Below are 17,320 nucleotides of genomic sequence, written 5' to 3'. Positions count from 1 at the left end.
ACATCGGGAGGCAAGAGGCAGCAAACCGGCGCACCACCACTACTATCGGCCATGCGGCCACTTAACATCGAAACTATCGGTCGACGGCAGTAGCATGAGGATGCTCACCATCGCCATCCCGATAGTAACGGAACCAGATAGTGAAGAGTGAGTGAGCGAGTGAGCGAGAGTACTTCAGTCGGTGCCTTAAGGAGACGGTCGGTGCCACCGGAAAGCATACCAGGAGACGCCCATTTCCGAGGCGGTACGGTAGGTACGACGACGACGACGGACGACGGACGGTAAACTTTTGCTCACGGAAATCGGATGGTAACCGGCGAGTAAAATGTTGCCGATAATCTAGGCCAATCGCACCGGCACCGAGAGCATCCGATCCGAAATCCGGTTGAAAGGACGACGGTGCCTCCAAGGGTACGTGCTCGTGGCCCGGTTTATGCTGGAATTGAACCTTCGGAATTGGTGGTGAAATGGTTACCGATGGTGAGGGAAAATCATTTTGTAACCTTCGGTACCAGGTTGTCCAGGAGAGCCAGGTTAAAGGTTCACCATCAGCTGTATGAGTATTACATGGCTGTTGGAGCTGGCGAATGTGTTTATAATAATCCGCACGGTGATTTGGGGGGCTTTTGGTGGAGTTTGGAGTACCGGAATCAACTGAATGTTTTCCGTGCTCGTCGAGGAGATCCAAGGTTCAAGAGTCGAGATGAGATGATTTTTATTGGAACCAATTGTTAAGGGATAAGCAGATACTATGCGGATGGTCATTACAATGTCCTACAATCGACCGAAGGGGCAAATGGTGAGTTGTTGGTTTCGTCCTTTCGTCCCACAACGGCCCGATCGGAGCAAAGACTCCGTCGTTAGCTCGTCTGATGGCGTTTTCTGTTATCCTTTCGGTTTGCAGACGCGCGACCCCAGACCAAAAGCATCAAATCAGCATCTTTGAAGGACTCCGTCAGACGCAGAGGGAGAGAGAGAGAGAAAAGGAGAGAGATGGCGAGTAAAATGGATTGCTGGCTGCCCATCGTCATAGCCACCGGGAGCGACCAAAAAATATGACGAAACTCCATTGTTTACTTGCGTTTCATTGTGTGCACGTGTGTGTGTGTGCGCGCACGTGTATGTGTGTGCGTGGGAGGAAAATTGAAGTGGATTGCGTTGGGCGGTTGGGTGATTGTTGAGTTTCTTCTTGCTGTGGCTGCTGCGTTTCCCTGTGTGTGTGTGTGTGTGTGTAATGTCATTCCGGGTTCCGGGCTCACGGTCGAATGGGTTGTGCACATCATGATTGGTATTAATGATGGAAATGCCATGATGATGCAGCCATTTTCTGCTCTGAAGAGAGCCCGCATATATTGCTGATGCCCGGCGGCAATGCCAGCATACCCAGCAACTACGGCTATTGCTCATGTTTTTTTGGCGGGGAAAAAGGGCCATTTTGCAATGTTTTCAACGTGTCGTTTTCTCGTTACCTCTCGGTGGTATTAGTGGTCAAAACACTGACACGGCACGGCGCCATCGAGCTGCTGCTACTATGAAATGGTGGAAGCGGAAAAACTGATATTGAAAAGCGTCTAATTGGAAGCTGTCGCCATCATCAAACTGTACTTTCCAACTAATCACGCACGGAGTGACGCAGTGGGCAGTCGGTTCTGAGGCCCCCGTGCGACCAGAGAACAAGTTTCCTAAACGACCCATTAGAAGCTTCACTGCTAAACTGCTACTCTGCACCACATGCACCAAGCACTTCATGCCTCAGGCCTCCCCATCACTCCATCCAGCTTTCAAAACTAACCGTGCATATTACATTGATCATTAGTGCCAGGTCCTCGGGGGGTGGCAGGTAGGGGTAGCTGACCAACTTTTCCTATCGCTTTGCTGCCGTCGATATCGCTCCAATGGACCACGCCTCGACCGGTCCCGGGGGGAGGACCATAATTAACCACGCGTCCCCCCTGTACTTTCACTGTCCCCCAGCCAGCGATGGATACTGGACGTAAAAGGAAAGTTTTCAATACTCTCTAGGGGGAGGGAGTTATGGGGAGAAAGGAGCGGTCTGTGTGACAGAATGTCAACCATTTTACAGTGAAATGAACGAATTAAAATCAAAAGCCCCCTCGGCTGGTACCGATGACCCCTTTCTCTGTCGTTGTGAGTTGATTTGGGGTCGAGAGCATAATGATTGAATGAAAAAAAAAAAACACATTCTAAAACTCCAACACATAACCGTTTGATGGGGAGCTCGTTGGGAGGGAGGGGAGGGCATTCATCGGGAAACAATGGCACCGCGGTCCAGTTAATTCAAACTCCCATCATAACACAGCGCGAGGACATTAAGCGAAGCGGGTGGCCAATTTGTGTCGGCGTGTAAATTTATGATATTGTTGTAACCAAGACACATTTTGACTTCAAGCACCATAAATGTGATCGTCAAAACCGAACCGAATGCCCACTTACTATGCCCGGGGTCTCCGTCGCCCGGACCCGGACCCTTCAAAGGCAATCATTTCCCTCTCTCGGCCACGGCTCGGCTCCGGGAGTTCCGACGCTTTACGGGTGGTAGCTTCTTGGTCTTTGCGGCAAACCAAATGCAAACACAACATTTCGCTACGCACCATCGGTGACGACGATGACGACGACGACGACGAACTGCGAACAAAAGGCTGTCTTTGGTTCGTCTACTTCTCGTCGGTCCTCGCCAAAAGTGCTGGCCAATAAAATCGACAAATCCTTGCCAAGGAAAAGGTTTGCCCGGCAAGAATTGGCGAATGGCGGCCCGTTACGATCGCGTTGATTGTGGGAACCGGCGAGACGGGGATACCGGCAATGGCGATGATGATAGCAATGGTGCGTCACCTCCAGCGTGCGTAGCAAGTCAGCCGGCGACATGGAAGGAGGAGGAAAGCAATAAATTGTAGGCCACCGGGCCCAAAAGGGAACGAAGTGTACTGAGCATAGGCAACAAAAGAAAAAAGAAAAACAAAATTGGACTCCCAAAAGGCAAGGAGCCGCACAGCGAGAACGAAGAATAGAACATTGCCTCGAGGTGGTCTCTGGGCTCACGGAGAACGTGGTGAGGCTTGCTTACGATGACCGACCAAATGGTAACCCCATTGCTAGCTCCTGAGAGACATATTGGTTTGCTGCGTGGCCACCAAAAGCACGAGTACCACCTTTGGACAAGACCCAAAGCTGGCACAAGTGTAGTTGGCAACATATAGCCACCATTAAATGGGCGAAGCGAAGCCTAACCATACGTAGGCGGTGTATTGCTCCTGTTTAATGGTGTTGGAGGGGCTCTACTCTAGAAGATCTAGATGAAGTCATCTTGAAGGGGCGCATGCTGAGATGCTGATTTAGCATTATCTTCTCCGTCTACTGCTGCTACTACTTCTCTATTCTTACCAACTCAGATCAAAGCAAACGGATGCCGGATTGTTCGTCTCGGGATAAAAGGGTCCACACGATGAAGAGATTTCTCAACTCTCAAGAGCATCAACTTCAATCGTCATCTGGATAAGGATAAGGCAAGGCAAACCAAATCCAGAGCAGGGGGTCCACCAGAGGCACGAGTGGCCGCAGAAGTAAACTCCGGATGAGTAGTGGTAGCGAAACCCTTTTTTTTCTCCTCCGGATTGTTTGTGTAGGTAAACGTCCCGTGGGTCGCCCGCCGTTTAATGGTAAAACTGTTTGCTCCGTAAGCTTTTAACTCACTTCTGGCGCTTTACTGGATCGACTTTTCTAGAGGAGAACTCGACAGCCATTCTTTTCGTAATTGGCTCAGCTATTTCGGGGCCAAGAATTCCCGGGTTCAATCTTGAAAAGTGACCAATTTTCCGTGCACAAACCGAAAACCTTAAACTCGCTTTTTAACCTTTCACCCGGGGAATGTTAACTCAAATCTAAAGCAGACGCGTCGACCGTGGAGTAGACTTAATTCAAAACTCTGACATCCATATGCCGGGCACGGGTTACAGTGATCGAAGTGAAGTTTCACATCATTCCCTGGTAGTTGCCGGTTGTCACAGCGATGTGGCGATGCATCGTCGCTCACTAGACGGCGATATGTTTCGATGTGCGATGCTCGTCGCGATGCTTCATGCATTAATCATCAACGCGCGCGAAGTACATTTCTCGCTTGCTCCCGTTTTCCCTTTCGGCGTGTGCGTGGCCAATGAAGGGAAGGTTGGAGGGGGAGCCCGGCCACTTGGGTGCCGGTTAATACAGTACCTCCCAGCGGCTCATCATCATCATTCCCCTCTTCGCTTTGGTTGTGGCAGACTCAGACTCAGAGTCTGGGTCATTTGAGGTAGAGTGGATGGTTGTGGTGTGTGGCGCGGGTAATTGGTTTGTAATTGTACGTCAGGGCAATGGGTTTTCTGGTGTGTGTCTCCCAGCCCGAGCCCGTCCCCTAGGCCTGGCCACTTCGCAATCATCAATAATTCATCTTTGGGTCTCGGGTCTTCGCGACAACAACCATCGGGCGAACGCAATCGCATCAACAACGAGTGCTCGGCCAGCATCTACCTGTTGTAAGAACCCAGCACACGAAGGGATAGCGGGTTGGGAACTGTGAGGAATGCCGTGGCGATCTCGTCCCGTCTCGTTCGTCTGGTCTGGTGTGCTCCGTTTAGAGATGCGCTACGTTTCTAGGTTAATCGAGGTAATTAATTAATTGATTAACGGAGAGGAGAGGAAAGGTGCTGGACTATGGCGAGGAAGCTGGCGAATCCATTTAGCGAATGACCGGTGAGAGTGTGCCCCCCACTCGGAGAGCATGCTACTAATCTTAATCGATGGATGTAGTCTCACTAGAGGGCGATCGGTGATTAATGGTCGCTTCCTGACCATAGTTGAAGTGTAGCCATGCACCATTTTGGGCAGTCCGCGATATCTGTCTTGTGTATCGATTGGTGGTCGAATCGGTGAGCACCGGTCGTACGCCACCGCCACTTCGGAACGAACACGCACTGTTATCAGTGTTATTGGTGGTCGTTAGAGATTTCGAATATTCGCTTTCGTGGTCGGTAGACCAAAGGAAAAGATAGAGGATAGCGAGAGTAGGCGAGTGAGGGAGAGAGCGTCCCATAAACACAATCATTAACAGCCATCATCCTGTTTATTATTGACGAGCAGCATCAGGAACTAGATGCTTCACGCGTCGAGCGAGCAAAAGCGAAGAGTATCGAAAATGTTATGTCCGAGGTACAGAGAGAGAGAAAGAGATCCACACCATCTTAACACCTTACAGATGGTGCCACCAGTGCCATCACGACCTCCACGAATGAGTTTAGAGAAAGGGCAAAGGGGAAAAGCGAAATATCACTGTCTTCCTCCAGCCAACTGTCAGTGATTTCATGACGTTACGTTATTCGAAAACTTTGTAGAGCAGTCGCCCGATCCGCAGCTCATCTTGCAGAAGTCGAGAAGTTGAGGTTCATAAAATGATGATGCTCCGGGTCGTAAACTACTGCTGCTGCTGCTCGTCTGCGGCATTCATTGACTACATTGACAGTGGGCGTGACGGGACCAGAACGCCGGAGGACGGTGAGCTCATCTCCTTTTTGGCAGAAGTATTGACTTTACAGTTGAACATTCGTCGGTCCGATGGTCGGAGTTCATTACTTTTTGATGGTTTCCAGATCAGAGGCCAGTCCGACGGTCATAAAACCGGGAATATGGATGCATAACGTATATGTGGCAGGATTTTAAATTGTTGCAGAAGTTGATGGCACAGTATATAACGAGTGGAATAGGAATATTCATCCAAATGGACCATTGATGTGAAATGTCCACTAGCAGTCCACCGAGAGCTATTCGTCGTTGGCTATTTCTCAATCAACACCAACAGAAAATTCATCACTCACTTTAGGTGACGCATTATCTTATCAAAGAGGCCATTCTTTCCCTAATCGAATCCAGATAAGTAGCATAATAAAAGTTGAATATTGTCCCTTATCATAACCATCAGACCTAGCGCTCAACGTCGGTCAGCCCCCCCTTGGCGAGAGTCAGTATCGAATCAACCACCAGACATGGCGCCGCTAGTGTTTCGAGTGTCGATCGTGACACTGTTAGTCTGCGCGACGGTGCAAATCAACGCCCGGGAACTGGAGGCAAAGGATTGGTACGAGCACGCCACCTTCTACCAGATCTATCCACGCTCCTTCAAGGATAGTGATGGTGACGGTATCGGTGACCTGAAGGGCATCACCTCGAAGCTGGAGTATCTGGCAGGTCTTGGTATTGATGCGACCTGGTTGAGTCCACCGTTTAAGTCGCCGTTGCGCGACTTCGGCTACGATGTGTCCGACTTCTACAGCATACAGCCCGAGTACGGTACGGTGGCCGACATGGAGGAGCTGATCGAGGAAGCGCACCGCCATGGCATTAAGCTGATGCTGGACTTTATCCCGAACCACAGCAGTGACGAGCATCAGTGGTTCATCGAGTCGGCCAAGGGCAACCAAACGTACCGAGATTATTACGTATGGCATCCGGGGCGGACGAATGCGGTGACCGGTGTCCGGGAACCGCCGAACAACTGGATTTCCGTGTTCGGTGGTTCGGCTTGGAAGTTCCACGAGGGGCGCGGTGAGTATTACCTGCACCAGTTCACGGATAAGCAGCCGGATCTGAACTACCGTAATCCGGTGTTGCTGGGAGAGATGACGGCCATGTTGAGCTTCTGGTTGGACAAGGGTGTCGATGGGTTCCGGCTCGATGCAATCAACCACATGTTTGAGGATGCTCAGCTGCGTGACGAGCCACCTGGATGGGGGCCTCCCGATTCGTACGATGTACTCGATCACATTTACACCAAGGACATTCCTGATACGTACGACGTTGTCTACGGTTGGCGGCAACTGTGTGAGGAGTATGGTCGCCAGAAGGGCAAGACGATTATCCTGATGACGGAGGCGTACGCGTCGATTGAGAATACGATGCGGTACTATGAGGAGTCACCGGGCGGACGGCAAGGTGCCCATATGCCCTTCAACTTCCAGCTTATCTACGACTTTAAGAGTGATCAGAATGCGATTGGATTGAAGGAATCGATTGACTTCTGGTTGAACCATATGCCGGCCCGCCATACACCGAGCTGGGTAGCGGGATCACATGATCACTCCCGAGCTGCTACTCGTGTTGGGTTGGTCAAGGTTGATCAGCTGCTTACCCTGCTCCACACGCTTCCCGGAACTAGTATCACCTACTACGTAAGTACAAAAGTCTACAGAATACAGTTTTTCTCTTAGGTTTTGATTCGATGCTTTACTGCTCGACAGGGAGAAGAGATCGGTATGCTGGACTACAGCGCAGCCGAGCAGTTCGACAACCGCGATCCGAACCGCACACCGATGCAGTGGGATATTACGATATCGTCTGGATTTAGTACGAACCGTACCACCTGGCTACCGATGCATCCGGACTATCCGACGCGCAACGTCGCCATGCAGGAGTCGGCGGAGAAGAGCAGCCTCAAGCACTTCCGTACATTGACGAAGCTGCGGCGCCATCAAACCATGATCGATGGAGACTTCATGCACCGGACGGTCGGTCGCGATGTGTACGCCTTCAGTCGCGATCTGCACGGTGAGGATTCGTTCGTGACGGTACTCAATATGGCCGCCGAGGGCCGTACGGTGGATCTAGGGGACTTTGTGAACCTACCAGCCTCGCTACTGGTGGAGATCGCGCAACCAAACTCCAACTATAAGGCAGGGTAGGTAGCTCGCGAACGGTGAACTGGATGGCAGGTATGATATCCTCTTTGATGGCCATTGCCTGATGCCTCTTCTCTTTGGCTTTTAGCGATGAAGTGCCCATCCACCAGGTGAAGTTGTTGGCACACGATTCCATCGTACTGCGTGGAGTGGCGTCCGGTTCCGCTACCGTTCGCCTTTCGATGGCTGTCGCCATCTTGGCGTTTGTGAAAAATGTTTTGTCTTAAATCAGCAGCAACAGCAGGTGTCACTATGCGACAATAAAAAAAGGAATACACAAAGGAAATGCAAAAGACACTCGGAGCTAGACAGTATTTGTAGGTGCTTTCCAAGAATCCAGACACCGGAGAATGGCACAAAGTTTTCCGAAACAACTGGATTGGATTGTGAATTTGATTAAACATTTAATTTCCCGTCGTTTTCGTTTCGCCGTTTTGGCATTCCATTGCCATGGCTAGGACTCGCAGGAGTCGCTCGTCGAAGCGGACATGCGAAGAACAGCGTTGAGGGCAGGAGTAGAAACGAACTGTTAAATTGAAAAACGAGGCGTGTGCTCTTGTGCGTGTTTCCAGCGTCGTTGCTATCGTCGTCGTTTCGTTTAGTTCAATCCGGCTAAATTAAACAACTTCTCCGCGTGACGAATATCGCGCGATGGCCATTCGCTCACTGTGAAGATGCAGTTGCATGCAGCAGCAGCAGTGGTAGCGACCATCACGACGACGACGACGACGACGACACTGCATTCGCGGGAAGGAATTCGCGTGTTGTCGCGTCTTGTAATTAATCGTTTCCGGTTGCGTGCTGCTGCTGGTGGCATGGTTCGGGTCAACGAGTTGGTCACAGAGAGATGGTGAGAGAAGAAAGAGAGTAAAAGAGAAAGAGAGGGGCGGAGAAGGTTTTGCAGTCTAAAGCGGGGCTACGAGACAAGAGTAATTACACCGATTTCCAGCTGTGTGTACGCGCGCGCGGTAGCTGCCACCCCTTGGGGTCAGTAGCTGGAGCTGGTGAGAACAAGTTCCTGAGGCACTTGTCTGGGAGTTCGCGATGCCGAAACCGTCCATTCTCGGCTCAGCGGGAGTTGGCAATGTTTACCGAAGCAAAAGTTAGAGGATACGCCATCATTTGTTTGGCTCAAGTCAGAGTTTAAAAGTTTGGAGTTTGGCTACTGGTTACGAGGGTGGGGAAGGGGGGGGGGGGGGGGTTGATGGAGAGAAGACTCGAGATTTTGTGTCTACGAGAGTCGCCCAATATATATTCGGTAAGTTGAAGAGGCGTTCGAGAAGTTGCTCGTGCATTAGTTTGATATTCCATTTATCTAATTTATCATAAACGTCAAAGTTCGTAGTCAATTGACAGCTGGAAAGACGGAAACGCTGTGCATCGGAAGCAACTTCTATCTTCAATTCAATTCCGATTTTGAGTGAAGTCCGTACGTGAAGCAGCGCAACTTCGAGCCAGCGCTTTGGACCAACAGGTTGAAGCCCGCAGAAGTCGTTTAGTTCTTGTTCTACACAAATCAACTCCATGCCATCACTACAATGCCCTTTTCCAGACACTCCAATCCGCTTTTAGGTCATTCCGGCTTATTAACGGTTCACAGCACTGACCGAGACACATTTGAAGGTCCTTTTTCATTCTTCTACAGTTCTATTTTAGGGATTTTTGCATGCCTTCCTACCCCAAAAACCTCATCTGGCCGCTCGCAAGCGATGACACGGCAGGTCTTTTGGAAGGGCAAAAAGGACATCTTTCAGTGTTTGGTTGCGAATGAAAACGTTATCCCGATCCCGATACGAAAAGGGATCGCATGATAACTTGACACAAAGCGAAAAATGCCCTCGAAACGATCCCCCCCAAAATAAAACATGGGAAAGCGGCGAACTTGCAACACTATTGGACTCCTCAGTCCGGACACCGGTCCGATGCGGTAGGTCGGTCGGTCGGTCGGCCGGTCTGGCGAATCCCGAAGTGAACCGGGGTGCCATTATGGTGCCACGATGCTTGGCAACATAATCATTACATCGTTGCCAGCATCCGTCGACGATGACGACCACTCTTGGGGCCAACGACATATCCGGCGGTTTGTCCCGAGCTCAAGCACCCGGTGGGACGGGACCGCTCGCATTTGCGCCTTCGTTTTGATTTTGTTTATTCGCTGGGAGGAGTCGCTTCCGGCCCAAAAAGGGAAACGGAAACGGAAACGGAATGGTTATATTTCTCTGTCCATCCCATTGTGGAACTCTCAGGACTCGTTACGGTTCGGCTCGCCAGTATCTTCTCCCTCTTCTTCTATGTGTATGTGTGTGTGAGCAATGCGGTTGACTGGACTTTCGGCATTCTACTGTCCCGTTTGTCGTCCCGACACCGGAAACGCGCGGCAGTTTGCGTCCTTTCAGTTCCCAGGCTTTCCACCAACATACTTTTCGTCGGTTTTTGTTGTTTTGTTGTGGGTTAGGAGGGGAGAAAGCAACTCCGAAAGTCGACCGAATGGTATCAAACAACGAAACCAAAAACCGGAGGCCAATTGTTTGTCAATTGGTCAATCGAAACGAATCGACCATCGTCGTGGCCACGCTGTGTGCTTTGATGTTCCGCTGGCCAGCGCCATTGAGAAGTACAAAGTCACGAGCACGGAACACACGGAAAGCGGAAACAGCTGTAATCGGGTCAGCCCATTTATCAAACCACCCGCATAACTCACACAGCCTGCCTGCCTGGCTGCCGTCGTCGTCGTTCCGGGAGACACATGTTGGCGTTAGCACCCCCCCCCCCTCCTCCTCACTTTCCCTTCCTCCCTCATGCTCTACCTTATGACGTCGCACACAGGATGTAGTTTAGTGATGGTGCTGGTGGTGGTAGTGATGGTAGTGGTTCCATCGTGATAGAAGCGTCCCCGTGTAACCCGTTTATCAAACTCGACTCTCCTGCCACCGCATCCAGCTACCACATCCACCGAGCAAGCTCACACACACACACGCACACACATACCGTGAACTGTATTTCCGCGATGTGCGGCGTTGTTTCCCGGTGTTGGTGCATTCGGCGACGCGCCTATCGATTGGGAAAAACCTTTGCCCACATTTTTCACTATCAGCGACCGAGTGGCGAGTGAAGGTCGCAGGAGTCGTTTTTCGGTGGTGCAGGGTGCGGGGATACTATTTTAATGCCGCTACATAGCGAGAAGCGCGCTCGGTGCTGGCCTTCTCGCTCACACGCATACAGACACAAGCTATCGGTCGTGTTTGGTTTGGCCAGTGATAAAGGGAAAGGGGTGGTCCGGGGGCGGTACAGCGTGCTCGTTCGGCGTCAGGAAGTGATGAGTGACGTTCGTGGAAAACCGATAATTTCCACGACACCAAGGCGTCATCGATTCTGAAGGGGGGTAGGGGGTAGGGGAAGCAGGAACCTATTGGACGCTCGGATTGCTAATCAACCCAGGGCCCCATCGAGCGAGGAGACCGGAGAGGGGAAGGCGCATCAATCTGTTTATATCCCCAACATTAAACATTAATGTTTCCTCCTGAAAAGGAAATTCTCTGCCGGAAAGCTCTGATGTTGATGCTCTCAGGCGTATTGCAGTAAATGGTGTGCATTCGCAATCACAGCTCGCACCAGCGAGTGTGTGAGTGTGTGTGTGTGAGGCGACACATTCGTTGATAAGTTTGCTGCCACCGTCCCAAACAACACCCCCAACTTCATCACCCCCTTCCGTTGACCGAATTCCCCTTTGGGGTAGCACGAAGCGAACTCCACGATGCGTCCAGAGAGGTGGTGCCAGGGAGGTGGTGCCGCACCAGCGCTAGTGACGATAAACTTTTGTTTTATTGAAAATGTAATAACGCACGAGCGGAGGGTGGTAGGTAGCAACCCCCACTCCGCACTTCACCTTTCATCCCTTTTCCGATTCTGGGAGAATGGGATTTTTCATTTCGCTTCGCTGCGTTGGAGTGGCTTGGTTTGGCGGCGGCCGTGGGAGTTAGCGGGGGACAATAGTTTTCCACGTGGAGCACGACCACACCACAGCAAGGGGGTGCGCGCAGAGTTATAGTAAATATATGTTCGTAGCGTGCGCGTGTGTTTGCGTTCAGCTCACGGAAGGACAATTCAATCAGGTTAAGTGTCTTGGAAAAAGATGATGGGTTTTTGGGATGAGTATTTTGTCTCCACCACCGCAACCGGAACAAGCGCCATCTCCTTCATCAAACGGACAAAGCGTGACTGTCGAATGGGGGATTTGGATATGCAAATGAACGTGCGCAATCAGTGCGAGTTATGGCGAAATCATTTTGATCTTTCATCTTTCCAGCGGTTGGTTGGATGGAGCTCTGGGGAGGCTGATTGGAAAATTCTAAACTCCACTCGGGCCACACTCCGATGGCTTAAAGGATCGAGCCAACCAAACCCAGGAACTCGAACTTTTCTGAAGCCGCCGCCTCTGAAGAGCGGTTGATGGAATCTCATTCCAGCATTTCGAGCAGCATAAAATAATGAAATCAAGCAACTCTTTCTGCTTGCTGCTTGGTTGGCGCGCAGAGACACACACACACACACACACACACACACACACACACACACACACACACACACACACACACACACACACACACACACACACACACACACACACACACACAACCACAACAGCTACTCCTGTCTTCTTCCTTTATCCACCATTTCCGATCCCGCGGTTATTATCTTTTATCTCGCGCCACGCGAAGAGGACAGCAGCTTTTGGGCTGCTTCGGAGGGTGCATATTGATTTTTGAACGCGCGTTTCGTGGCCACGAATGGGCGGACTTACTTTGGCGCCGGGGGTTTGGAATTATGGATTTTTGATTTTCTTTTTATTTGCCGGGAGAAAATGAAGGTCGCGAATGGTGTACGAGGTGCAGGGAAGAGGATGCTTGGGATGAAAAATCGATAAACAGTAAAGCGAGCGTGCCACGGTTCGTTCCGATCTGATCCGATTCCGTCTGTTCCCTCCCCCGAGGGTAGGGGAGAGAACGATAAAAATGGCAACGGGATCGATGAAAAATTTTGGAAAATAATTTGCATCGTAAAGCATGTTGTTCTTTTGTGCCTCAGCCCTATCATGTTTACGTATCGGGTTGTCGGGTAATTGAAAATTTATCTTCCGTTCATTATCTCTATCTGATAAGGGAGCCGCGATAATGTGGTTTTATGAGGACTTTTTTTTGGGGACCGTTTCATTTGCAAGTGTATTGCCAAGGCAAGCCATTGTGTCATTGCATCTTTTTTATGATTTCGAGCGTAATTCGAGCATAAAAACGAATTTCAACGCAAAGCTTAAACATCATAGAATAAAGCGTCATATGTTGCATGGAATAATTCACACCCCACGTCCCCGGTAAGCTTCGCCGAAGCAATGATAATCTTCTAATACGTGAGAGCTAGCGCCGGCGCACGTGCCTTGTTTGACAGCTGTCAAATAGCGGAAACGGTTACGATCGTTTTGCTCAGATTTGCACACAAGGACAAATGGCACGTGTGTGTATATGGGCTTTTTTTTTTCGGAAGGAGCTTGTGTTCGCTCACATCCTCAGCGCCTGACAGTTATCCTTGCAGCAAAGGTTGTCTAAGGCTTTGCGCACTCTTGTACCCCGTACTTCAGGGAGATTACAACTTCGAAACACATAGACACATACACAGGCAGCTCCGACCGATCTCGCGTTCCGTGTCTTACCAATCACAACCTGTGTGTGTGTGTGTGTGTGTGTGCGGCTGTATGTGTGTCGTCTTCGTCCTGTTGGTGTGATTTATTATTTTTGAGACTTTCGCTTCGCCTGCCACAGCAGCAAATGCTACATAATCCTTCCAGTGTTTCCGGTGAAAAGGTATTGGAGGCGACGTCGACGAGGCAGGACGAGAGACCCCGAGAGGAAGGCGAGGGGCAGTCCTTGTTCCTTAAAGGGATTGCGCACTCGAGCGTCACCTTGGAAGGAAGTGGCACTTTAAATATTAAGTGGCTGCCAGTCAATACGCGACGAGGCGCCGTGAACGATGGGGTACCATGGGGTGACATCCTGTTCAAAAGATGGCGACGACGACTTCCGCACAATGGTAGCAAAGAGATTTGCTTTTCCATCCATTCGCTCTTTGTTTCTTGGTTTCTTGGAGCTAAAAGCTGGTACAATGTACAGCAGCTATTGTTGTTGTTGAATATTAATTTAATTTAAATCCACAAAACATGACCTTGAGAAAGGTGAGTCACGGTGGAGCTTATTAAAAGAATACTCCCATCTTCCTTCTGTTCCAGCTGGGTACGTCCCATTCCCAGAAAGCATTGCCACTACTCATAATGCTCCTTTTAGCTAGGGGCTTAAAAGGAGCATTTCCATTGCCGACAGGAGGAGCGCACCAGTTGGCCTAGCCAAACAGGACCGTGAAAGCTCTCTAAATATTGAAACACACATCCACAACCGCCGGTGTTGACGCAGGAAATGAAAACGAAGAAAAAAAGACGGAATCACATCCGTCACTGCCTGTTTGGTTGCTTGCTTGCTTTTATCTGGTGATGCCCTTCTGCTCCCGGAGTTCTCGAGCGCTCAGCATCACGGAGCGTCCAGCGACAGCGACTACAGTAGAGTAGTGGCTGTCACAGCTGGCACAGCCGGCATTAACCAGCAAATGAAGTACCGCATGCGAGACGAACGTTTCCTCCTTCACACACGTACACGGACGCATACACTCCCTGAGCATGACAATCTCGTCCCGCCACGAGGAAAATGTCATGCGGAATGTCGTCTTTAATAAAAAGTTGTTCCTTGTGTTTTTTCCCCTCGATGCGAAGATGAAGATACTGGGGCACTGGGTGGCCGAGGACGATACGGATGCCGATGCTGATGTCGCCGCCGTCGTCGTCGTGCGCCTTGAGATTTTGACGTTTGACGTATTCAACTTTTTGAAGGACATCGAGCTGATGATGGACTGATACAGGATATGCGCCAGCCAACCAGTCAGGCGCCGGTCCGTTGATGGCGGTGGTGATGCCGAAAGTTATGTTTTTACTCTTCTGCGGTTCGAGTTACCACCCTTCGTTCTCCTCGCCACCCCGTTAGAGGACTAAATCTCCAATTTAGTATCCCAGGGAGGGACATGATTAAGGGACGCAAGTGAGCAACATCATTAGATGCCGCGCAAGGACATCCAAGTGATGGATTGGCGATGCGATGGCGTGAAAGCCGACAATGAAGTTCCTACACAAATTGAGTGTCCAAAGGGGCCCATGGGGGAGGGGATGAGGTGCGCTGACGAAATTTAAATATTCCCCCACCGGGATTGGGTGATCTTTTGACACGCAGCTCGATCACGATAGCGCTGGGATTTCAATGCCACACACACACACACACTCAAGGCCTCGGGGGTGGTGGTGTTCCTCGCTCGATAACGCCTTGATCTCTTATCTCCGTGTGCGCGTTTAGGGTGTGTGTGTGTGTGTGTGTGTGTGTGTGTGTGATGCGCCTTTGTGCCAAGCGAGAAATCCCCAGATGGTCGCGCACGAACGCGTCTCGTGTCGCTGTCTTTGGGGACGCCAGCAGTTCCAAGGACACGACGGATGTGTGTGAGTGTGTGTGATGGTATCATCCCTTTCCTTTGCTGAGTGAAAATGGCACGTAAAACGGATACCAACGGCTGTGCGGATTGGGACTCACGATTAAAATTGATTTGATTGATCCTTCGTAAAGGGGAGCGACCGGCGGGTGATGTGGCCATGCCAAGGGATGAACGATGAGCCCCCGAGCGAAGGTCGGGGCTTGTGCTCTTCCATACTTTTTCGCAAAAAAAAGATTGACGGTGATGGCGTTGACACTGACACGGGGTTCAACCCTTTCAATTCGCTACACACACTCACACACACACAGACACACTGACACACATTGCTGACACCTTCAAAAGCCTGAACGCAAATGTAAAGCGGCAAACATGTGTTGACGAAGCACGCACACGACGAAGCGCGCGACCAGATCGCTCGGTATCCTTTGGGGGAAGGAAAATCTTGTCAATTTACTTAATTGAGATCGCCTTGATGTGGCGCTACACCGGGTGTAACGGACGGATCGTGTCCATTGCCGGTGTGTGTGTGTCTTTTGTAGAGAAAAGCGAGACATTGAGCTTCATTTTCATTCCGTTGCTTTCCGTCAGGAAGAAGCAAAGAACGGTTTTCAATTTTAAATAGTTCCCCTAGAAATCGATTCGACACTTTAAGAACCGATGGGAACGGTTCCAGCTGCCGTATTCCAATCGCCACCGAACTCTATCCGAAACAACTTCTACAGTTGCTTGTGGGTTTGAAACTTTGAAACCCGCGTCCGTTTCTGTATTTCCAGCGTTTTTCTTTGCTTCTCCGGAGTGTTCCTAAACCTTAAAAGTCATGCCCGCTCGCTTTCTTCTGTCCATTGACTCTGGATTCATCTCAAATGGAAAGGACGACAGCAGCTCGTTCTGGTCCATTATGCCGCGTGGAAATGGGACGGGGAGGAAACGAGTGAAAAGCGATTCAATAATTGAAGTTCAACAGAATGTTCCACCGTGGTCTCCGTGGTCAGGGATGCTGTGGCGTAATGTGGCGGAATTCTTTCGCCTTTCGCCCAGACACTTTAACCGTCTTGTGCTTTCATCGAACACCCGCGAGACCACTGGACCTGGAACCTGGCGGTGGTGCTAAAAAATGTATGATTCATGCTCCAAGGTGCCTTTTTTCCACTCAGGGAATCAGGAATAATCTTGCTTGCGTTGGATTGGAACAGGAAGTGATAAGTTGCCGAGTTGCGCAACCAGCAGCAGCAACAGCAAGCTGGCAGTCTCGGTGTCTCACACGCACGAACAGGTATAAAACAATCTTCGATCTTCGCTGGTAGCTCGCGATTGCCTATTCGCGGTGAGTTTGGGTTCTTCGTTTTTGGCTTATTTTTTTGTTTTCAATTTTCACACGCTACACGTTGCGTAGCTTAGCAGAAGGGCGCTAATTTTAGCTCGAAAGACACGTCAGAGCGCCACCGTCCAACCGTTTCGCGTGCTAGTGGGACAAACCGGTGGTGTCGCTCGTGGAATCTTTAATCGATCTCTCGAATCCGTCCGCTATTCAGCTGATCATCGCGTCATTATCAAACCCTCCCCGTGGGGGGATGTAACCTCGTAGTCGGTCTAAACATCACAGTGCCGTGATGCATGTGTCACAACAAAGCATTCCCCTCCTCCCTCCCGGTTAGTGGCCTCTCAGTAGAGCGCACAGACACATACACACGCGTACACACCATCAGTTCACGGTCAGGGTGGATGGGGTTTTGTTGGTTTTCTGCTCACCGTACACCGACAACACCGTCAGTGGTCGGTTTGTTGGTTGTTGTGGTATACTATTTTTACGACTTGTTTACACCGGCACCCTCTTCCACATCCCCGGGCAACCACCCCCACCCAGGTTAACGCCCCCTTCTTTCGCGTTCAGATGTTCGATCTTTGAGAATGTTGCCCGGTTCATCCCTATCTGGGTTCGGCCCCTAGTTTAATGATTACCTGCTGCATGCACACACACACATACACCTGCACACAAACACGCAGTCGGCGTGAGTGTAATGTAA

At 50.5% G+C, this 17,320-nt stretch overlaps 2 protein-coding genes across 4 annotated transcripts in view; one reads left to right on the top strand and one right to left on the bottom strand.

The window, feature by feature from the left end:
- Positions 1-17,320, bottom strand: part of LOC125952297 (dual specificity calcium/calmodulin-dependent 3',5'-cyclic nucleotide phosphodiesterase 1A-like) — a 198,418-nt gene that overhangs the window by 72,609 nt on the left and 108,489 nt on the right. The gene's annotated exons all lie outside the window — the stretch shown is intronic.
- LOC125952332 (alpha-glucosidase-like) lies at positions 4,558-8,141 on the top strand. The gene is made up of 4 exons (XM_049681773.1): positions 4,558-4,660; positions 5,975-7,214; positions 7,284-7,720; positions 7,810-8,141. The coding sequence occupies exons 2-4, from the start codon at positions 6,033-6,035 to the stop codon at positions 7,946-7,948; spliced, it is 1,758 nt and encodes a 585-aa protein (XP_049537730.1). The 5' UTR covers positions 4,558-4,660; positions 5,975-6,032; the 3' UTR covers positions 7,949-8,141.

This window comes from Anopheles darlingi, chromosome 2, assembly GCF_943734745.1.
Source record: "Anopheles darlingi chromosome 2, idAnoDarlMG_H_01, whole genome shotgun sequence".
NCBI lineage: Eukaryota > Metazoa > Arthropoda > Insecta > Diptera > Culicidae > Anopheles > Anopheles darlingi.
Note: the sequence above shows the minus strand (reverse complement) of the source record. Positions and strands in the feature narration are given on the sequence as shown.

What these genes read in the sequence shown, in the direction of transcription:
- LOC125952332 (XM_049681773.1), top strand. Translation starts at nt 6,033, where the DNA reads ATGGCGCCGCTAGTGTTTCGAGTGTCGATCGTGACACTGTTAGTCTGC. An exon ending in GAACTAGTATCACCTACTAC is followed by an intron (nt 7,215 to 7,283) that starts GTAAGTACAAAA and finishes ACTGCTCGACAG; the next exon opens with GGAGAAGAGATCGGTATGCT. An exon ending in AACTCCAACTATAAGGCAGG is followed by an intron (nt 7,721 to 7,809) that starts GTAGGTAGCTCG and finishes TTTGGCTTTTAG; the next exon opens with CGATGAAGTGCCCATCCACC.